This window comes from Pleurodeles waltl, chromosome 7, assembly GCF_031143425.1.
Source record: "Pleurodeles waltl isolate 20211129_DDA chromosome 7, aPleWal1.hap1.20221129, whole genome shotgun sequence".
Classification (NCBI taxonomy): Eukaryota; Metazoa; Chordata; class Amphibia; order Caudata; family Salamandridae; genus Pleurodeles; species Pleurodeles waltl.
The window spans coordinates 129,121,381-129,145,159 of record NC_090446.1 but is presented as its reverse complement, the minus strand read 5'-3'; the positions used below and the strand labels follow the sequence as shown (position 1 = coordinate 129,145,159).

At 44.8% G+C, this 23,779-nt stretch overlaps 1 protein-coding gene across 1 annotated transcript in view; it reads left to right on the top strand.

Moving 5' to 3' along the window:
- The window catches only part of RAD21L1 (RAD21 cohesin complex component like 1), a 1,043,689-nt gene that overhangs the window by 620,417 nt on the left and 399,493 nt on the right, over nt 1-23,779 (top strand). The window contains exon 8 of the mRNA XM_069243305.1: nt 7,715-7,828. Coding sequence (XP_069099406.1) covers nt 7,715-7,828 — 114 coding nt within the window. The remainder of the gene's footprint in view (nt 1-7,714; nt 7,829-23,779) is intronic.

Genomic DNA, 23,779 nt, shown 5'->3' with positions numbered 1-23,779 from the left:
AACAGATCCACGAATGGGAGATTCAGCCCCAGATAATACAAACCTACTTGAAAAACTGGGGAACACCACAAATAGACCTATTCACAACAAAAGAAAACGCAAAATGACAAAACTTTACATCCGGTACCCACAGCCTCACTCCACAGGCAATGCGTTATGGATGAGTTGGTCAGGGATATTTGCTTACGCTTTTCCCCCTCTCCCACTCATTCCGTATCTAGTAAACAAACTGAGTCAAAACAAACTCAAACTAATACTAATAGCACCAACTTGGGCACGACAACCTTGGTACACAACACTACTAGACCTGTCAGTAGTGCCTCATATCAAACTACCAAACAGACCAGATCTGTTAACTCAACACAAACAACAGATCAGACACCCGAATCCAGCATCGCTCAATCTAGCAATCTGGCTCCTGAAGTCTTGGAATTCGGACATTTAAACCTCACACAAGAATGTATGGAGGTCATCAAACAGGCTAGGAAACCTACTACAAGACATTGCTACGCAAATAAATGGAAACGATTTATTACTGTCATAATAATCAAATTCAACCATTACATGCATCCGCTACACACATTGTAAGCTACTTACTACACTTACAAAAATGTAAGTTAGCTTTTTCATCCATTAAAATACATCTCACAGCAATTTCAGCTTATCTGCAAATTACACATTCAACTTCACTATTTAGGATCCCAGTCATAAAAGCTTTTATGGAGGGCCTAAAAAGGAGTATTCCACAGAGAACACCACCAGTTCCTTTGTGGAACCTCAATATTGTATTAACAAGACTCATGGGTCCACCATTCAAACCCATGCACTCTTGTGAAATGCAATACTTAACTTGGAAAGTAGCCTTCCTAATAGCTATCACATCACTCAGAAGAGTAAGTGAAATACAAGCCTTTACCATACAGGAACCCTTTATACAAATACATAAACATAAAGTGGTTCTACGTACAAATCCCAAATGTTTGCTAAAAGTTATATCGCCGTTCCACTTAAACCAAACTGTGGAACTCCCAGTGTTTTTTCCACAACCAGACTCTGTAGCTGAAAGAGCATTACATACATTAGACATTAAAAGGGCTTTAATGTACTACATTGATAGAACCAAACAGTTTCGCAAAACAAAAAAATTGTTTGTAGCTTACCAAAAACCTCATACAGGAGATCCAGTATCCAAACAAGGCATTGCCTGATGGATAGTGAAATATATTCAAGCCTGTTATGCTAAAACTAAAAGACAACTGCCTATTACACCAAAGGCACTCTCCACTAGAAAGAAAGGTGCCACAATGGCCTTGCTAGGAAATATCCCAATGACAGAAATCTGTAATGCAGCCACATGGTCTACGCCTCATACATTCACTAAACATTACTGCGTGGATGTGTTAACACAACAAGCCACAGTAGGACAAGCAGTACTAAGAACTTTATTTCAAACAACTTCAACTCCTACAGGCTAAACCACCGCTTTTGGGGAGATAACTGCTTACTAGTCTATGCACAGCATGTGTATCTGCAGCTACACATGCCATCGAACGGAAAATGTCACTTACCCAGTGTACATCTGTTTGTGGCATGAGACGCTGCAGATTCACATGCGCCCTCCCACCTCCCCGGGAGCCTGTAGCCGGTGTAAGTTGATCAAAGTTAAACTCGTACATTTGTAAATATAATACTTTTAGTCACATTATGTGAACATACTCACTCCATTGCATGGGCATTATTACTATATACACAACTCCTACCTCACCCTCTGCGGGGAAAACAATCTAAGATGGAGTCGACGCCCATGCGCAATGGAGCCGAAATGGGAGGAGTCCCTCGACCTCGTGACTCGAAAAGACTTCTTCGAAGAAAAACAACTTGTAACACTCCGAGCCCAACACTAGATGGCGGGATATGCACAGCATGTGAATCTGCAGTGTCTCATGCCATGAACAGATGTACACTGGGTAAGTGACATTTTCCATATATCTCAACAAACCGCATCGACAACCTCTGAAAATAAATCCTCAGACAGAGACCACGTACCGCGGCTCCAATAAACGCAGCGTTTTATTGAAATATAGGTGACAGTGTAAACCCTACGTGTTTCGGAGCAGTCGCTCCTTGCTCACGGGTACAAATACGCTGTGTTTATTTGGAGCTGCGGTACTTAGTCTATGTCTGCTGATTTATTTTCACAGGTAGGCAACGTTGTTTGTTGATACATAGGGTCCTCCACCCTACTGGGGGTCGCCGCACGGAAGCGGCTGGAGTCCAGCGACAAAGAGGTGTGTGTGTGTGTGTGTGTGTGTGTGTGTGTATATATATATATATATATATCTGTCTCTTTCTCCCATTTCTGTTCTAGATCCAGAGCTCAGTCTAGTCTTCTCTCTCTTCAAAAGAAAGAAAACAATAAAGTATAAGAAGCAGCATGGGCCTTGTTTTCAGTGTGTCACTCTTGTTCAGGAGACAAGTTAACCCCCACCCCCTCACTAAACTATCTGAAAGCCAGTCGTCCCCTGCGTGGTCATGTTTTGAATTAGTAGAGATCAGTTCTTATAAAGAACCTCTACCAATGGAACCACTTCTGCCCAGGCTCTGCCCCCGCTTGGACCCATACTGGTGTCACCTCAGGCTTTTTCTCAGTGCTGGCACAGGAAGCTGATGTGCCTTTTTAAATGCAGGCCTTGCTAGAGCTGTTTAGGCATGCCGCAGTCCCCTTTAGATTGCACCATGACACCTTTTGGGGCTTCGTACCAGGGTACTGCAGGAGCGTTCTCCCTCAGGATTATTGGTCTTTTCAGTTCCTCTTATCACGCCTTTGGCACCTCATGAAGGCTTCCTATCTTCGTTTCCTAGGAAGACTTCTCCGTCTTTTGACATTCCACCCATATCACCAACACTAACCTCCGTATCCTCAATGCCAGTGCCTCCTAAGAAGCAGTGTATACTTAAGGCCAAAGCAATACTGCAAAGGTTCAGGAGGGAAGCCCTGTCCATTCTTGAAGGATAACGATACAAGAAAGAGCAGGTAACTGTTTCACAGCAGGATTTCTGGCATATTTTGCATGGCATATTTTGCATGACCCATTTGGCTCAGACTCCAAGCAAATCCAGATGCAAGATATTATTCAGTGCAATATGGCCGATAGCAGACAAACTTCTTCCATTTCCTTTTTCTGACACAGTGGATTATTTCTCCCTACAGCAGTTTGCTGGGATGGATAATTCCTCTATAGGTAGCAGGTATCCCAAAATTTGTGTTGTTTCATGTGGTATTTAGGAAAGCAGCTAATGTCTTCAAACTCGAACTTGGAGGACACATGCATTGCTCCGGTTGACTGGCTTCTCCAGTGGTAGTTCACCTTGAGAGACATGGCATTTGGAGCAAGGGACAAAGCAGATTTTGTCTTTGAGTACTTCACAATGGACAGCGTAACACCTTCATTTTTGGACCTACAATATCAAGTGAAAAATTACCGCTAATTTTGGAGATTTTAAAGAGTTCCATTTTCATCACCATCAGCCCTTACAGCTTACCCAACACAAAAAAAACAGCTCTTCGGACAACATAGGAACAAAGGCAAGGGCCATCAGACCGAGCAGCCCTCCACATCCTTCTGTCCTGCAACACCAAGAAAACCACTCTAGTTTGCTGTGCAGGAGCATGAGCACCCTGGGTGAGTAGTGGTCTAATTTACACATGCCTGAAAGGCTGTTATTTTGGATCAGTAGGTCCTTCAAATTGTAGACAGGAGTATGCCATACCCTTCCAACAGAGCACCTCCTCTGTCACCCACCCCACGTCTCACACCACAGACCCTTCATTTGTAGGACCACCATCAGATCTTGCAGCAGGAAGTTACAGCTCTGCACCAGAATTTGTGGTGGAACTCGTACCATAGCAATAAATTGGGCAGTGGTGCTAATCCCAGTACTTGTAGCTCCCAAGAACAGTGGTATCTGATCCTAGACCTCTTCCTTGTGGAGTTAGTTTAACAGCCTATGTTCAAGGTGTCCCTGGCTCAGGTTCATGTGGTGCTAGATCTGTATTTTTGTACCTGGATGACTGACTGCTCAACACTGGTTCGTCGCAGAGTGTGTTGACTCACCTACTCTCAACAGTATCCCTGCTGTTCAGGCCGGGCTACTGCATCAACATGCCCAAGTCTCAGCACCCCTTTTTCTTATGGGCAGTACTGGTTATAACTTTGCCCTGAGCTTTTCCGCTGCCTCAGAGGATCCAGGACATTTGGGATAGGATTCCAATATTTCGAGAGAAAGCTCGGACTCCAGTACTGATGGCACTTTGCTTGCTGGGTTTGCTGGCTTCATGCATCCTGCGGATCACACATGCATAGTGGCACCTGAGAGCTCTACATTGCTGTCTCCGCAGGCAGTGGCTTTAACATAGGGGAGATTTTGCCGAAAACATTGTAATTTCCTGGATCACTAAGGTGGATTTGACTTGATAGTAGGTGGATGAGCATCTGTCTTAAGGGATGTTATTCAACACCCCACTAGTTATGGCCGCGGTAGTGATGTATGAATCCACCATTTGGGGGAGAGATGCCCATCTGGACGAGATGGTGATCTGATGCTTTGGATCTGTAGAAGATCAGCTATTGCATATTAACCTGCTTGAGCGGAGTGCAGTTCAGCCGGTGCTCAAGTCAAGTCCTTCCTTCCCTCTCTTTGATGTCACTCTGTCCAGATGTTGACAGACAGGACGACTTTGATGTGGTACGTTAGGAAGCATGGAAGTGTGGATCTCAGCTTCTCTGTCTGGAAGTGTTGGTTCTCTGAGCTTTTGCACACCAGCACAGGATCTGACTTGTTACAAACCATCAGGTCAGCTCTCTGAACCCTAGGGCTGACAGCCTCAGTCGACCACGAGTGATGTCAACTGTCTCAGAGTGATACAACACATCTTCACGATGTAGTGCACCCATTGGGTGGAACTCTTTCTCATTTAGGACAGTGCGGTATATGCTGCAGGACCCCTTGGGGGATGCTTTTTAGTTGAGGTGGAACTTTTCTGCTTTATTACACATTTCTCCTCCTACTTTTGATTCCTAGAGTATTGAGAGATATTCACCACAACTAGGCCCATGTCCTCTAAATCACCCCAACTGGCAGAGAACATTGTGATATGCAGACCTTCTGCACTTTACCTAATGCCTCCCTTTCAGTCTTCCTTTGAGGAAGGACCTTCTTTCCCAACTAGAGGGTCAGGTTTTCCATCCAAACCTTGGGAGCCTCCACTTTCATGCCCAGAGATTGAGCAGCGACATTTAAGCGCATTCCACTTACCTACGGAGGTGGTTGATGTCATCCTTTGAGGTCATTTTATTTCCATCAGGACTGTGTAATCCAGAAAGTAGAACTGGTCTGTTGTTTTGTGCGGGGATCATTGCATTGACCACTTGATGGCTTGCTTTTCGCTTTCAGTGGCCCAGGAGGGTTGGGTGGTGGGCATTGTCCAGGGGTATACTGCAGCATTTTTATCATTCCTTTACCAGACTTCTGTTCAAGTCTCCTAAAATGATATGATTTCTGACAGGACTCACAAACTTGTTTCTACCCACTCCTTTCCGTATGTCACAGTGAGATTTAACTCTAGTGTTGACCTTTTTGATTCTCAGTGAGGACTTTTGACATTAAGAACTGGCTTTCTGGTTGTTCTTACATCGAGGCATATCTGTGAGCTCCAAGAGCTATTTGTTCGCCCACCGTATACATGCTTCTTCACAGGCACATTTGTACTATGAACTAAAGCAGCTTTCCTTCCAAAGGTGGTGGTCCCTTTCCATATTGAGCAAGATATTGTCCTTCCCACTTTTTGCCTTGTACCCCTTAACGCTAAAGAGAACACACTCAATCAGCTGGCCACAGAAAGGAGGGCAGTTCTTATATTGATCTTACCATAGAATCAGGTCGGATGACCAGATTTCTGTGGGGTTCATGAGCAGCAAAAAGGGCAAGGCAATCCGTTAGAAAATCTTGTCTATCAGGGTATCCTACACCCCTGCATAGAAGCAACTGTTGGAGGGAATCTGGGCCTACTCCACCCCGGCAAAGTCTTCATAGTTTTGGCAAGAGAAGTTCCTGTGGCTGAGATCTGTCAGGCGGTGACCAGGACCTCAGTTCACACCTTTGCCAAACACTATTGACTGAATTCAAAGGTGAGAAGAGATGGCCACTTTACACACTCTGTGCACCAGGATTTCCTTTTCTGGCGCATCCTTCATACCTACCACCTAGAAGGTACTACAATGAAATCTATTCAACAGGTGAGAAATATATAGGTAAAAGTATCTATAAGAAAAGTTACCTTCAGTAATGATCTTTCTAGAGGATACTCTACTTGCAGATTCCTCAGTGATTCAATCCCCCTGCCCAACTCCATTGCCTTATTTCACTACCTCAGTTGATGTTGTTCCTCGTCTCTGCACTTGAGGGCATGGACAAAATAATGAGGAAACTGACATTGATGCATTGCGAAAAGTGCTCGGAATCCTTACGGCTTAAGTGACGTCACCAGAGCGTGGCTTCTGGTGCCGAGATGGAGTCAGGAAGGTGTCCCCCTACCAGTCCAGGAGAACTTTGAAAATTACATTTCCGGATCCTGTCTGGTGCCAGGCTATTTCAGTTGGGCTGGAATGCACAGATAGATGGAGTATCCGTCAGGAAGGTTGTTTAAAAAAAAATAGGTCACATTTTCATTTAAATAATTTGAAGAATTCGAACCAGTGATCTGCAAGCTGCAGAAGTCCCCACTGCCAGATAGTCTTGTATCACTCATTGCTGTGCTCTGTCAGCACTTACCCTCCATTCAGAGTTTGTGCACACTTCAACATTGCTAAAATTGCATTGGTGCATTGCACCTGTCAGATATGTTCCGATTGGCTGTATGTGGGCAAACCCACATTTATTCCGCTGATATGTTTTTGAGTCTTTCTCCTCTGACAGTGGTAATTTTAGCAAGAAGGGTCTGTGAAACTTGTTTACCTGGGCCAAAGCTGTCAAGTTGTTGCTTTCTTTTCCTCTTATTCTCGTTCACGGTTGCTGTGATATCTACCTACAAGTTTGAGAATAAGAGGATATGAGTGAATGAGTGAGCTTTGTTTATGGTGATGGTGGTGGTATTCGGTAGGTGGTTTTACATTATCACATTCCTGCTGACCACTCCCTCATTGATCAAAAACCCAGACTATCCAATGTATTCAAAAAGGAAGCTAATGAGGGCACACCTGCATGCAGGGAAGCGGCTGGGGAGGTGTATCTGATGCATGCATGCTTGCTTGCTTGGTTCCAAAGCAGTTTCTTGTCCTGCCCTACATAGAGCGCAGGAAATTGGTTACAATTGGCAAATAGCCTATAGTCTAAGAACAAATAACACTCCACAAAGTTAACTTTACCTTTCTGCATCACAATTGTGAAATTAAAATGCAGTTTGTATGTCAAAGTTGAAAGGCTTTGTTTTGCTAATTGAGTGCCTGCATACATGGGTAATCTTCTCTAGATGACTTTTGTTAAAGACGGCTGTAGGACAAATATGCCAGGCATAAAACCCCAGTGTTATAATCTCCCCTTTCATAAACGTAATGTCAAATCTGCTTCACTTATTACGTTTCATATATGAAAATGTATATGTGTGGTGGAAATAAAATTTTACCTTTGTTCATTTTGATCTGGTGCTTGAATGCAGAATCAGAAGTCCACGCACCTGCTGCTTTAGCAGAAAAAACGACAATGTTAAACGAAACGACTCTGCTTCCAAATGAAGAAGATGGATTTGCACTTGAGCCTGTTAATGCTACTGGTACGTTTATATATTTGTGTCACTCTACATTTATATGCCTAGTGTTTCAGTATCATACCTTTGTTTCTAATGAAGCACCCACCATATATATTATTGTTTGGGCCTCCTCACATTTTTAGTCTCGGAAAAAAACATTGGTTTTCATAAAAAAATTAACCAGGAGCATCCTAACTGATAGTGATTCAAATGTGTGTTTTTACTACCAACTCCTTTCAAATATATCAGGCAGCTGTTAATATTTCATTATTTGGGTCTCACACAAAACAGTCGAAGTTAACTTACTGCTTTGTACTTAATGCTTTGGTAAACAATGCTTTTTGGCTGAAAAGACATTAGGGTATTAGAAATTGTGTTTTAATGTTTTTCTGTCTTTTATGACAGCTAAGTGGAAAGTAGCCCAGCTTGTCAAAGCTGGCTTAAGTTATGGTTCCCTCCCTTAAGGGAGCTGATCAAAGGTGGTTTTGATTAACGTGCGTCATTCTTTCTCTTGAATATTACTGATCTAGGGCTACATCTGGATACAGTTTTAGATCCATTATGTTGAGGGATACTGTAGGGCTTTCCGGGTCACTTACTTGACTTTGCCAGTTGTGCATATGATGTTTTTCCTCGTTTGTTTGATTAATGTTGTGGAACATGGATGTGGAATGCTTCATTTAGATTTATTCTTCCTGTTAGAAATGGGGGTCTCTAGTTTGCAGTGGTTTGCACCCTGTCCAAGTAGGGACCCTCACTCTAGTCAGGGTAAGGGAGCCACACAGCTAACATAACCCCTGCTCACCCCCTTGGTAACTTGGCACAAGCAGTCAGGCTTATCTCCGAGACAATATGTAAAGTATTTGTACACCCACACAGTAACACAGTGAAAAGACGACAAAAGTGCCCCACACTAGTTTAGACAAATAGCCAGTATTTATCGGAGTTAAACTACCAAAATGACAAAAATCTAACATATGCAATTAAAGATACAAATTTTTGAAAGATGACATCTTAGTATAGCACTTAGAAACACAATAGTTCCAACTGGGGCAATAACCGCATCTTGAACGAGTCGCTTACAACAGTCTGATGCCGCTTGCGAGGGAGTGTGGGTCGACAACGGAGTCGCACAAACCCCAGGTATAGTACCTTGGAAAACGACCAGGAAACAGACGCTGCACGGAGTTGGGGAGGTGAGGCGTCGCTGGAGCCAGTGCGGTGTCGGTTCCTTACTCACTGGGGAGGTGAGGTGGCAGTTACTTACTGCTGGGCAGGGGAAGTGAGCAGGGTAGGTGATGCGGCATTGGTGGTGAGGTGTTGGTTCCTTACAACTAGGTGGGGTCGATGAATCCAGCAGGTCAAGATGCCAGGCGTCAACTTTGTGGTGTCGCGATCACACCACAGGTGCTGCAGCAGAGTTGGATGTCACGGACGTCAGTGACACGGCACTCGGAACTCACGCTGTGCTGGGACTTCGGAGGTGGGTCTGTGTTGCAGGTTGCGATCATTGCACTCAGAGGGGGCCATGGCTCCGGTGCAGGCAGATGCGTGGAGTCGGAGAGCTGCACCAGTTCCGAAGCCACTCTGGAGTCTATGTGCTTAGTTTCTTCTTGGTTGTGCCAGAGCTCACTTCCAAGGGCCCAGGAACTGGATTTGGTAATACTTGGCAAGACGTGACTCTCAGCAAAGGAGCCCAGGCGCTGGCATGTGATGTCTTTGAAGGCCCCGAGACTTCTTAACAGGAAGCAAGCTCTTTTCAAGCCCTTGGAGGACCTTGGAAAGCAGGATTTAGAAAGCAAAATCCAGTCCTTTCACACCCAGGACAGAAGCAGCAAGCAGCAGGCCATTACAACAAAGCAACAGGCAGAGTTGGCAGTCTCTCCTACAGCATGCAGCTCTTCTCCCTGGCAGAATGTCCTCAGTCCAGAAGTGTTCTAACTTTGTGGTGTCAGAGGACCAGTACTTGTACCTATTTCTGTCCTTGAAGTAGGCAAACTTCACAGAGAAGTCTTTGTAGTGCACAAGATCCTGCCTTTTCCTACCCTGATCCCGGACACACTCCAGGGGATTGGAGACTGCTTTGTGTAAGGACAGACTCAGCCCTATTCAGGTGCAAGTGTTAGCTCTCCCACCACTCTAGCTCAGGAAGACCAATGAGCCTGGTGATGTGACATCAGAATATGCAGGGTACACCTCAGCTCCCTTTGTATGACTGTCTAAAGTTAAACAGTCCAACTGTCATCCTGACCAAGACATGTATTCCACAGGCAGGCAGAGGCACAGAGTGGTTAAGCAAGAAAATGCCCACTTTCTAAAAGTGGCATTTTCAAACTCTCAGTTCGAAAACCAACTTCACCAAAAGATATATTTTTAAATTGTGAGTTCAGAGACCCCAAACTCCATATCTCTTTATGCCCCCAATAGGAAGTTTCACTTAAAAGATATTTCAAGGCAATCCCCATGTTACCGTATGGGAGAGAGAGAGTCCTTACAGTAGTAAAAAAACAAATTTAGCAGTAGCCCTACCTTTTTAAATACACTGCACCCTGCCCATGGGGCTGCCTTAGCCCTACTTTAGCGATGATGTACATTTAATGAAAGGGAAGGTTTGGGCCTGGTCAATGGGTGCACTTGCCAGGTCGACAGGGTAGGTAAAAACTGCACACAGAGACACTGCAGTGGCAGGTCAAAGACTTGTTTACAGGACTACTCCTGTGGGTGGCATAATCAGTGGTGCAGGTCCACTAGTAGCATTTGATTTATAGGCCTTGGGCACACATGGTGCACTACACTAGGGACTTGGTCCACTAGTAGTATTTGATTTACAGGCCCTGGGCACACATGGTGTACTATACTAGGGACTTTTTATTAATATACCAATCATGGGTAAACCAATCACCAATAGAATTTAGACAGAGAGCCGTTGCACTATAGCACTGGTCAGCAGTGGTAGAGTGACCAGAGTCCTAAAGCCAGCAAGAACCAATTTCAGCACAGGATCAAAAACAGGAAGTCAGAAGCAAAAAGACAGAGGCAACCATGCCAAGAGCTGACAGGTCTAACACTTGCCTCCCCACCAGGTGAAAGTGTGGAGAACTACCCAACCTCTTGGGAGTTTTCATCACTAAGGCAGAAGAACCTGGAAAGACCATCAGCATTGGTGTGTTCTGTTCCAGGGTGGTATTTCACCATAAAGTCCATTTCCTTTAGGGGGATGGACCACCTCAACAGTTTAAGATTCCCACCCCTCATCTGCATTAGCCATCTGAAGGGCCTCCTGGTCTGTCTGAACCTGGAATTGAGTCCCAGAAAAGTAGGGTCTTAGTTTCTTCAGTGCCTAGACCACAACAAAAGTGTTCCTTTCTATTGTGCTTCACCTCTGTTCTCTGGGAAGTCACCTCCTACTTATGAAGGCTACAGGTTGATCTAGTCCCTCTTTGTTTAGCTGTGAAATCACGGCTCCCGCACATGCTCTGAGGCATCTGTCTGCACCACGAATTCCTTGGAAAAGTCAGGAGCCTTGAGCATGGGTGCGGTGCACATGCCTCATTCATGGAGTCGAACGCAGTCTGACACACCTCTGTCCAGATCACCTGACGTGGCTGCTTCCTGGAAGTCTGCATAGTAAAGGGGACAACAATAGTGCCATACCCTTTGACAAATATCCTAAAAAGGCCCTCACCAATGTCTGGGTCTTGGGGGGTACCCAAGCCAGAATGGGGTCAATTTTGGCTTGTAAGGGTGCCACCTGCTGCTCCCTACCTGGTGTCCCAAGTATACCACAGAACACTGGCACTTACTGGCCTTGATAGTGAGGCCTGCACTCTACAGGGACCTTAATACTACTTGAAGGTGTGCAAGTAGTACTCCTAGCTAGAGCTGAAGACAGCAGTGTCTATGTAGGCCGCACTGAAGTTCTCTAACCCAGCCAGGACCTGGTTGACCATCCTCTGGAATGTGGCAGGGGCGTTCTTAAACCCAAAGGGCACAACACAGAACTGATAACGTCATTCTGGCGTTGAGAACTCCAGCCTCTCCTTTGCCCTCCTTGGTCAAGTCAATCTACCAGTACCCAGATGTTAGATCAAACATGCTGAGGAACTTGGCTGCTCCCAACCAGCCAATGAGCTTATCAGCTCAGGGGATGGGGTACCAGTCAGTTTTGGTGACGGCATTGAGGCCCAGTAGTCAACACAGAACCTCAGTTCAGGTGTGACACTGGATGGAGAAGCCTTGAGGACCAGACCAAGTGAATCAAGGACTGTTGGAGTGCTCAATCACGCCTATCATTTTAGAGACTTCCTCTTTGATGCTGTTTCACACTCTGCCAATCAGCCTGTAATACTTGAGCTTAACAGTCAGGCTATCCCCAGTTTCAATATGGTGGGTACACCTTTGGGTGACTCCAGGAATGAGTAAGAACATAGTCCTTCTGCTGCTCTAGGGTCAGAGGAGAGAAGAAGTTCACACCCTCTACTGACCCATCCTACTCTTTGGAAGACAGGAGGTCAGGAAGAGATTCACTCCACTCTTCCAACCCATCATCGGTTATCAAAAGCATGGTCAACTCAGACCTCTCAAAGTGCTGCTTGAGGTGGTTCACGTGCAGAACCCTCAAACGGTTCCTAGGACTCTACTGTCACCTAACTGCTGGACATGTATTCTTACACTCCTTCACCTCAAATGGCCCAGACCAAAGGTCTTTGAGAGCACGGGGCTATACCGGGACAATCACCCATGCTTTCTGGCCAGACTGACATTCAGAGTGATTTTCTGGTCATACCAGTGTTTAATATCCTCCTGGCTAGCTTCCAGATTCTCTTGGGTGTGCTTCCGGAAGCAGATTATCTGGTGCCCGGTAACTGAACGCATCATGGGGTGGTTTCTTAGGAGCTTGCTCCCAGCCCTCCTTAACCAAACATAGAGGTCCTCTCACAGGGTGCCCATGCAGAAGCTCAAAAGAGCTGAAGCCAACCCTCTTCTGCGGTACCTCCCTGTAGGCAAAAAACAGGCATGGTAACAGGATGCCCAACTCATGCCTTATGGGTTCTGAGAGACCCATAATCATGCAGTTGAGGGTACGGTTAAACCTTTCAACCAATCCATTGCCTTGGGGGGTGTTAAGGTGTGGGGAACTTGTAGGTAACACCACACACCTTCCACATGGCTTTCATGTACAACGGCATGAAATTGGTACCCTAGTCAGATACCTCCTCCTTGGGGAAACCCCCCTGGGTGAAGATCCCCATAAGTTCCCTGGCCACGGTGGGTGCAGTCACTGTTCTTAGTGGGATAGCTTTCAACAGTCCGATGCCGCTCGCAGGGGAGCACAAGCTGACCATGCATTTGCACGGACCCAGGGTTACAGAACCTAGGAAAACAATGAAGAAACAAAGATGTTGCACGGAGTTGGGAAATGAGACATTGGTTCCATTACTGCTAGGCAGTGGGAGAGGAAGCGTCTGTTCCTTACGGTTGTAGGGCAGGTGATGTGGCGTCGAGGAGGCGGCATCAGTTCCTTATGACAAGGTGGGGTCAATGAATCTAACAGGTCAAGATGCCAGGCGTTGACTTTGTGGTGTCGCAATCACACCACACGGCGGGACCACATGTGGAGTTGAGTGTCATGGACGTCGGTGAAATGGCACGTGGGCTCACACTGTGGCTGGAGTTCGTAGGCGCTGCGCCATTGTCGGGCCTGTTTTTCAGGTTGCGGTCGTTGCACTCAACGGGGACCACAGCTCTGGTGCAAGCAGCAGCGCAGAGTCAGAGAGCTGCACCAGTTTCGAAGTTGCTCTGGAGTCGAGGTGCTTAGTTTCTTGGTTGCACCAGAGCTCACTTCCAAGGGCCCAGGAACTAGATATGACACCACTTGGCAAGTCAGGACTCTGAGCAAGAGAGCCCATGCGCTGGCAGGGGAAGTCCTTGATGTCCCTGAGACTTCCTAACAGGAGGCAAGCTCAGTACAAGCCCTTGGAAAACCTTGGAAAGCAGGTTGTAGAAAGCGAGGTCCAGTCTTTTCATTCCCAGGACAGAAGCAGGAAGCAGCAGGCCAGCGCACCAAAGCAACAGGTAGAGTGGCAGTCCCTCTTACATCATCCAGCACTTTTTCCTTGCTGAATGTATTCAGTCCAGAAGTGTTCTAACTTTGTGGTGTCAGAGTTCCAGTGCTTATAACAATTTCTGTCTTTGAAGTAGGCAAACCTCAAATAATTTTTTGTAGTGCACAAGACCCTGACTTTCCCTGCCCTTGCCATAGACACACTCAAAAGAGTTGGAGACTGCTTTTTGTAAGGACAGACACAACCCTAACCAGGTGCAGTTTTCAGCTCCTCCCACCACTCTAACTCAGGAAGACCCCTCAGCCTGGTGACGAGTCATCAGGATATGCAGGGGACACCTCACTACCCTTTGTGACTTTCTAGAGTAAATGCACACCCAGCACAACTGTCATCCAGACCCAGATGTGTTTTCCACAGACAGGCAGAGGCACAGAATCGTTAAGCAAAAAAATGCCCACTTTGTAAAAGTGGCATGTTTAAACTCACAATTCAGAAACCCACTTCACCAAAAGTTGTATTTTTAAATTGTGACTTCAGAGCCCATAAACTCTGTATTTCCATCTGCTCCCAATGGGAAATTACACTTAAAAGATATTTCAAGGCAATCCCCAAGTTACCCTATGGGAGGGGATAGGCCTTGCAATAGTGGAAAGTGAATTTAACAGCATTTCACGATCAGGGTGACCAGTACATGTCCTACCTTTTTAAATACACTGCACGCTGCCTGTGGTGCTGTCTTGACCCTACTTTACGGGTGACTTGCATGTAATTAAAGGGACGGTTTGACCTGGCAAGTGCACTTGCCAGGTTGACATAGCAGTTAAAAAGCAGTTAAAACTGCGCACACTGATATTTACAGAGGTCCTCATTTGGGTGGCATACTTAGTGCTGCAGGTCTACTAGTAGCATTTGACTTACAGGCCCTGGGCACACATGGTGCACTATACTAGGAACGTACTTGTAATTCAGATATACCAATCATGGATAAATCAATCATCAATACTATTTAGACACAGAGTACTTGCACTCTAGCAGTAGTCAGTGGTGGTAGAGTGCCCAGAGTTCTAAAGCCAGCAAAAACTAAACTCAGCACATGATCAAAAACAGGAGGCCAGAAGGAAAAAGACAGGGAAAACCATGCCAAATGCTGACAGCTCTAACACTTCAGTACATTTTGCGTGAGGGTTATATTTTAATTAGGTCTCCAATGGCTTTTTAATCAGATCTCCGATGGCTGTCTAGTTCACAGCAGGAAGATCAGGAGAAAGGAATGCAGGAGCTGGGCAATAGAAAATACAGGAAGATCAGCAGTGAGAACAGGTAAGTTCCAGCTCTCTTGTTAGCCAGACACTTGTGTACATGAAGTGAAGTACCTAGGTGCGTTCTGTAAGCCTGAGAGCTAATGACAACACAGAGGGGGGCAGTGTCTTCCTCTAGCATAAGCAGTGCTGTCAGATGCGTGAATCTTCATACCAGAAGCCCGTTGTTGTGAATGAAAAGCCATGGTGCTATGTAGACATCATGGGGATCAGGGTTGAGAACTAAGTAGAAGCCAGTCTGACGTAAAGCCCCTGACATCCAACTCATCGGACTTTATTTCAGGTAGGCCACGTCGCCATTTTAGATCATGAAGGTCACCATTTTAGATCATGAAGGTCGCCATTCTCCATTATTGGGGTATCTTTCATATATTCACATGCTTGAATCATTCCCCATCGTCGAAGTGGGAGTCCCACAGTACATAGAAAGCAGTAAAAAAGAAATTGTCCTTTTTCTCTTTTTTCTTCTTTTTATTTCATTGTAGTCAATGGCAAAAATACATCCACTTTCCTAGCTAATTAGCTTCATTAGGAAAGGCCCAAAGTTCAGCCAATCAGGCGAGACCACCCCCTTAGTCGCATGTGAATCTATGAAAGATACCAATACTGGAGAACCACAGTTACAGGTAAGTAACTTATTTTCTTCTCCAGTATTGGGGTATCTTTCATAGATTCACATGCTTGAATCAGAATAGTCAGCAGTATAAGATGTTTAAGTTCTGCAACTATTAGAAAAGATCTTTCTTTACATTACTTTATAGATTAACTTATATAAGTAGTTAGATATCCTTATCCATATCTAAAAACATACACATACATCTACTTTATCTATATATGATAAATATCAGTGTGTAAATAACATTCAAGGATGGTGGGTAAGAAGTTTATTGGCTCACCTTATGCAAATAAATTACATAACACTGCTTGTCCTACCGCAGCATCCATCCTGTCAGTAGCATCCAGGCAGTAGTTCTGAGTAAACGTGTGGGCACGCGTTCACGTTGCCGCTCTGCAGATCTGGTTCAGAGGCACTCCTGCAAAGAGAGCTGCTGACGTAGACACCGCTCTAGTGGAATGTGCTTTGACATTGGATGATAGCGGTCTTCCCGCTAGCTGGTGACGGAATTGTATGGCAGAAGAGATCCAGCGTGCTATGGTTTGTTTGGAAACCGCACTGCCGCTAGTGGCTTGGCCATAGCTAATAAACAGCTGCTCGGCTTTGCGAAAGCTGCTAGCCATCTGTATGTAGAATTTCAGACATCGTTTAATGTCTAGGGAATGTAATGCTCGCTCTGCTAGAGTTCGAGGATCCGGAAAAAACGTTTTCAAAACCACCGGCTCATTCAAATGAAAGTTCGAAGGAACCTTGGGAATGAATTTGGGGTTAGTTCTCAGAATGACCATAATCTGATTTACATTGCAGAAAGGGTGGTGAAACTGAATGCTTGAATGTCGCTAACCCTCTTCGCAGAAGTGAGGGCCAGAAAGAGAGCCGCTTTCCAAGAGATGTATTTCAGGTCGGCTTTGTGAATAGGCTCAAATGGATGCTTCATCAATTGGGACAGCACAATATTCAGATGCCAGGAAGGTGGAGGACGTTGAATTGGAGGAAACATCCTGAACAAGCCTTTTAGAAATTGCTTTATTATCCTGGATGACCTTAAAGATGGTAAAACTGCTATCCGGCAGAAACAAGATATGATTCAGGGGAATGATTCAAGCATGGGAATCTATGAAAGATACCAGTACTGGAGAACCACAGATACAGGTAAGTAACTTATTTTCTTTTAGATCATGAAAGTCGCCATTGTAGATCATGAAGGTTGCCATTTTAGATCATAAATGTCACCATTTTAGATAATGGAGTTTGCCATCTTTCTCCATTTATACAGAATCATTGCAATGTCTGCCATTTGAGCAGATGTAGTCTGACCTTATCGTTCTAAGAACTGTGAAAGTATCAGTTCGATCCACTGATGACATTGATATAACACCTGATGCAACATCAGTCTGGTTCATGTGTCTACCTAGCACAATGCGTTGTCAAAAAAGAACAAGTACACACATATAGTCAAAATAGTATAGTTTGAATCGATGTTGCCTAATGTCAGAAATTCCAGTCTCAAATAAGATTTAATATATAATAATTGCCATTTGACCACATGAGTGAGAAGTCCTTCACTGAGATTATTGTCTGGGTTCTGCCAGAAGACGGTCTCACCTACTGCCGGCACACTTCGAAGATGCCACATCTCACTCGGTGCTGGAGGAAGGCTGCTACCACAGCGCATGTGCCCTTCATAGTGAACACTGACTTCATGCCTCCACTGATAACAGGTTTTGCTGTCAAAAAAGTATACAGATTGTCTCTTCTCCCTAAGAAACTCTAGACTATAAGTTGCTCTGCTTTCCATGCTCTTTCAGTGTACTAGGTAGAAGTAGGTTTTAGGATGTTAGGTTTTAGATGACGTTTTAACCAGATTAGAAAATGTCATTTTATTTTCCTTGCTCAAAATGTGCCTTCTTGCTGTTTTTATGATACCTTGTGTAGTTGTTCTAGATGTGCTGAAAAACAGGTTCTCTGGTATTGGGTTTTTCATAGATTCACATTCTTGAACCATTCCCGTCATCGAAGTGGGAGCCCCACTGTACCAATAAATAGCAGTATATAACATCTACATAGAAGTCCATGTTAAAGGACATTCAGCTTATTCACATCATTAGAAAAGACCCAGTCAGGGTATAGCACCCTTTAGAACCCTCATCACAGAGGCTCCAGTCCCTCAGATTTTCTACTGCATGTTGTGTGAAGGGAGTCTCCCTGAGCTCTCCTCAGTTATCTTCATTCTTGTGTTGTGAGAAATCTATTTTTATGATGCTATGTCTGAAACATCTAAAAAGGGCTCTTTAGACCCTGTAATACTTGTGGGAGGAAAATACTTCACCCAAAGGACCCCCACCAGGATTGTATTTACTGCCTCTACCCTCAGCATAAGGTGAAAGACTGTAATATCTGCTTCACCTTCTCAACAAAAACCTTAAAAGACCGTGAGTGGAGGCTTCTTCTGTGGTTCCGGAAGTCTAAATCCAAAACATCTGTGAATTCTGAAGAGGACAGTGACACTTCGTCAACCTCTCATGAAAGGTCAAATAAGACGGAAAAATCCTGTGACCAGCAGTCTACTCCGGAATCTAGAAAGACCTCCAAAAAAGACATGAGTCTATCAAGGACACTTCAAAAATGGAGGGAAAAAAGAAAAATCTCCTATTTACCCTGTAGATCTGAACATTTTACTCATTCTACAAAATCTGGAGTTCATTCCTCAAGATCTGCATCTGAACCGTCAACAATAAAAACTATTTAAAAAATCTTGCTGACAAGTTTGTTGTTGATGGCACCATTGACGAAGACGGTCACTACACTAACATCGACTGTGGCATCCATTACACTAACATCGACTACAACTACACCTTCCAGTTTCGCATCAGCATCCATTACGTTGATGAAGTTCTCGTCGACGACACCACAGTCGAAGCAGCTTCGGAGACAACCCTCAACAGTCTTGCCGACAGCCTTGTCCACGAAGAATCTGCCATCATTGAAAGCCATGAAGGGCTCTGACACTGTCGCCGACCATAAAAATGTCAGACTTTCCTCCGTCCAGAGCACACCTCTCCCAGCAGGGTGTCTCCACTCCCTCCAAGCCACCACCCAGATTTAGAAGAGTCAGAGGGTGAGGGACCATTTGGAGCAGCACAGTCTTTCAGAGTTATGGTGAAGTACCAAGACTTTGAGGAGGAAGACCAATATTAGGGGAATATTACCAACCGCCCAGGTATTTCGACAGCCCCAGACATCCGGAAGAGCACTATCAGAACTCATTTCCAAGAGGATGCCGCACAAGTGCCTGTCTCATTAATGCAGGACATGCAGGGCATGTTGAGAGTACCAAAGAAGGTTTCCTGAACCTTCTCGACCAATATCACCTGAGAAGTTTACTGCTCCACTTCTTCCTATCGCCAAGAACTCCAGAGCCTATTCTACCACCAGTGACACCCAGGACGACCCCGTTCACACCAGGAATGGGGCGATTACCTAAACTCTACAACATCTCCACCGGCTCCCCCAATCTATGGATTCCCCTCCCGATGATCTATGAGGATTCCATAACCTTATGGGCTGCAAAGAGCTTTCAACTCAAGATGATTGTCAAAGAGTCAGACTGTCTCTTGCTGGCTTCTTGGAGTCATATAATAAAATCAGTGCGTTCTGTTCCAATAGTCGATTACATCTGGCAGGAGGGCACAAAGATAATGCAGAATCCAGCCACGGGGCAGCTTCCTTGCCACAGTTTGACTAGTACAGGTTGATAAGTACAAGGCCCCTGAAGACTCACCAGCCTGTTTAGTGGGCCACCCAAAACCAGATTTGGTTATTGCAAACCAACGTGGTTCGAAAAACCCTTTTACACTTCTCAGCCCCCCCGTATCGGGAAGGCAGATGCCTAGACAACATAGGCAAGAGATTTTCATCAATGTGTGACATTACCGTATGTGTCCACAAACACCCTTGTCATACTGGACCAGAACGACTGATAAATGTGGGCGGACACCATGACACTAGTGGATCTGATGCTAGAATTTAGGAAAATTGAGACACGAAAAATCCTTCAGAAAGGGAGGGTGAAATCCTCAGAAATAATTGACTGTGACGTACATCGCATCTACTGGGTTCCGCCAGTTAGCTGGAGCAGCAGTCTTGAGGCGACAAGGATGGTTAAAGTCCACCTTATTTCGATTTGAAGTCCATACACAATTCTTGGAAATAGCCTTCGACGGAGAAGCCCTTTTTGGCAAGCTTATTGATTGTGTTGCAGACCATCAGGGCTGATAAGGAAGCAGCAAAGTCATTGGGAACTCTACAGTTCCGTAAGCTGCCCTTTCAGGGACCTCAAGATAGAGTGCTCTCTACTTATTGAGGGCATTATCAGAGATTCCGACAACCATATCAACAGTACAAACCATATTATCAACAGCCGTCCTATCGCTCACCACCTGCAGCAGCCTACAATAAGCAAGAGTCTTGCTGAAAGCAGGCCTCTCAAGGGAAAGAAATGAGCAGGAAAGAGTGACCTTTCTCAAGTGCCAGCTACACCCAACCCCCGACTGCATGTGGGCGCGGTCATTACCAATTACTCCATCATTGGTGGGAAATAACAACTGACAAGTGGGTATTAGACTGTCACTTATGGTCATACCCTAGAATTCCTTAAATGACCGCAGATAGGTCCTCCAAGGGCAATGTGCCCACCTCGTCTTTACGAAAGGAAGCTCTTACCATGTTGAAGAAAGGGGCAACAGAAAAGTTTCCCCAATCCCAAAAGGGAATGGGTTGCTACTCCTGTTTTTTCCTTATCCAAAAGAAATCAGGGAAATAGCAACCCATTCTAGATCTACGGAAATTAAACAAATTTCTGTGCATACAGTCCTTCTTGATGGTCACTCTTCCGGACATCCTTCAGCTCCTAAACCATGGAGACTGTATGACAACTCTAGATTTACATGATGCGTACTTCTACATGCCCATACATCCCAAGCATTGAAAATTCCTGAGATTTACAGTAGCCGGCACTCCTCACCAATTCAAAATTCACCCACTCGGTCTCAAGTCAGCTCCATGTTTTCATGTGGAAGCTTCACTGAGAAACGCTAGATATCAGGGATATCCATACCTCGACGACCGGCTGATAAAGGCACCAATGGCCAGTCAAACGTCAAAAGCCACCTCAGCTTGCCTAGCATTATCCAACAAATTGGGGTTCACTGTCAATTATCTCAAATCGTCTATGCCATCAACAACCATAGTGCTCCTAAGAATAGTTTTGGAGACCATCCAAAACAAAGCACAAGACAGACAGCAGAGACTCCATTGTTTAGCCCTAGAACTGCAAACAGAAAAATCTGTTTCAGTGTGTCTGAACAAGTTGCTCATAGGGATGATGTCTTCAGTAATAGATTTGGTCCCTTTCGCTTGCTAAAAAATGAGGCCTTTGCAAGAGGAGCTAGAAGAGCAGTGAATACAAACAGTTGGATCCTTTAACAACCTTGTAAAGATTATGCCAAACTTGATAACAGCTCTAAAGTGGTGGTCACGACCACCTCATCTTTCCAAGGGCCTTACGTTCCTGCCTCACGTTTCCGACTATGTGATCACCACAGACACTTCCCTAGAAGGGTTGTGCGGACTTCTTCAGGACTTAAAAATTCAATGGAAGTAGTCTCCAATTCAGAAGGCCATGCAAATCAATCAGCTGGAGGTTTAAGCAATTTATCTCAGCCTCCAAGCTTTCTTACCAAGAATAGCGTGCCTCTGTGTTGATACGCACCAGAAATACCACCAGCAAGCACTATGTCAACAAGCAAGGGGTCACAAAATCATTACCTTTTTCCAGAGAAGCAAAGAAAATCTGGAATTGGACATTGGTGCACAGCATAACTCTCCAAGCAGAACATGTTGCTGGATTAAGCAACATCTTGGAGGACACCCTAAGCTGGACAAGGAAGACCTGCCATGAAAGGGAGCTGCACCAATCCACACTTAAGTAGATATTCTCTGTATAGGGCAAACGAGCGTCGGATCACTTTGCGCCAAACGAGAACCACAAATACCAGTTCTTTGCAAGTTGGCATCTACATCCAGGGTCGTGGAGAATTACTTTGCGATCAGATGGTCTGGGATCTATGCATACACTTTTCACCTGATACCTTTGATACTAAAAGTCCTCAGCAAGATCAAAGTGAAAAAGTGGTGCATCATCTTCATAGCCCCCAGGTGGCTCAGGCCATATTGGATCACCGAATTCTTCCTCCTATCGGAATCCACCCACATTCGCCTGAGACCATCACAAGCATTCTTAACAATGAACCAATGCCAGGTCTGTCATCCAGACTCGACTTCTCTCCACTTATGTGCATGGCTCCTGAATTCAATGAATTTCAAACACCTAAACATCTCTCAGGAATAGAGGAACATTCTCTCAAAAGCACAAGCGGGTGCTACTGCAATGACATACAGATTGAAATGGAAGCGGTTCTGCATTTAGGGCCAGGAGTCAAATTTACATCCCCCTCAAATATCACCTGAACATATTCTGCCATATCTCCTTTCATTGGCCTAGTCAAGTTTAGTACATTCCTCTGTTATGGTGAATCTCTCTGCAATTTTCAGATGCATACATTCAGCGCACTCTCTCTTTGTGCTCCAACAGGATCATCAAACAACTTATGAAGGGACTGTTTAGAGTTTTCCCCCCAAAGAGGACTCCTCTACCAGAATGTTACCTAAACATAGTTCTGTCCCAGCTCTTAGAAGAGCCTTTCAAATCCATGACCTGAGAAGATCTCAAGTTCCTCAACTGGAATGTCTCACTGCTCTTAGATCTGACTTCCACCAGAAGGGTTAGCGAGGTACAGGCTTTTACAACTCCAGAGCCTTTCTTGGGCTTTACAGATGATGCTGTAATTCTTAGGACCAGTCCAATGTTCATCCCCAAGGTGCCTTCAGATTGTCATCCCAAGGAACCTACAATATTGAGAACATTCTTCCTTAGTCCAACATCACCTGCAGAGAGGTCTCTGCATACATTGGATCTCAAAAGGTGCTTCAAATTTTACTTGCATAGCACCAAACACATCAGGGAGACAGATCAGCTGTTGATCTCCTGTGAACACATTCACAAGGGTGCTGCAGTCACGAAAGCAACCATTGCTTAATGGATTTCAGCTGCAATCCGGTTTTGCCACTCAAAGGTTAGTTAGACTTTGTCAACTAAAGCCATGGCGCACTTAAACAGAGCAGTGCCCACATCAGCTGCTTTGTTTATGGGAGTGCTGTTAGGGAATTATGTTGTGCTGTGACGTGGAAGAATGTTGATTAATTCACTCAGCATTATTGTTTGGAATCGGCTAAGTGCAGTGATGCAGCAGTTGGAAAGGCAGTGCTTTGCCATATAGTTCACTAAGGTGAGCCTCTGTAATTTAATTTGTTTCTATAGCTCTACATATTTGTGTGTGACAGATTTCTGTTATTATTATGTTTGGGAATGTCTATATAGATTATGGTGCCCACCATCCGCAAATTGTGTTCATGCTATAAACTGCTTATAAGTACAGTAACTGCTTGCTATTCAGATTCAAGCATGTGAATCTATGAAAGATCCAATAGTGGAGAAGAAAATTAGTTATTTACCTGTAACTGCAGTTCTCTAGTATTGGTATCTATTATAGACTCACATGTGACCCGCACTCCTCCCTATAGAGACTCCACTTAGCTCTCATCGGTTTACATCACACTAGTGCTAGAATATCTGAAGTGCTGGAGCCTCTATGATGAGGGTTCTAAAGGGTGCTGTCGCTTGATTGGTTGGACTTTGGGTCTTTTCTAATGATGTGAATAAGCTGTTAAAGTGAATTTCCTTTAACCTTGACTTCATCAGTAGATGTTATATACTGCTATTTAATGCGACCATGGGACTCCCACTTTGACGGCAGGGAATGATCCAAGTATGTGAATCTATGAAAGATATCAATAC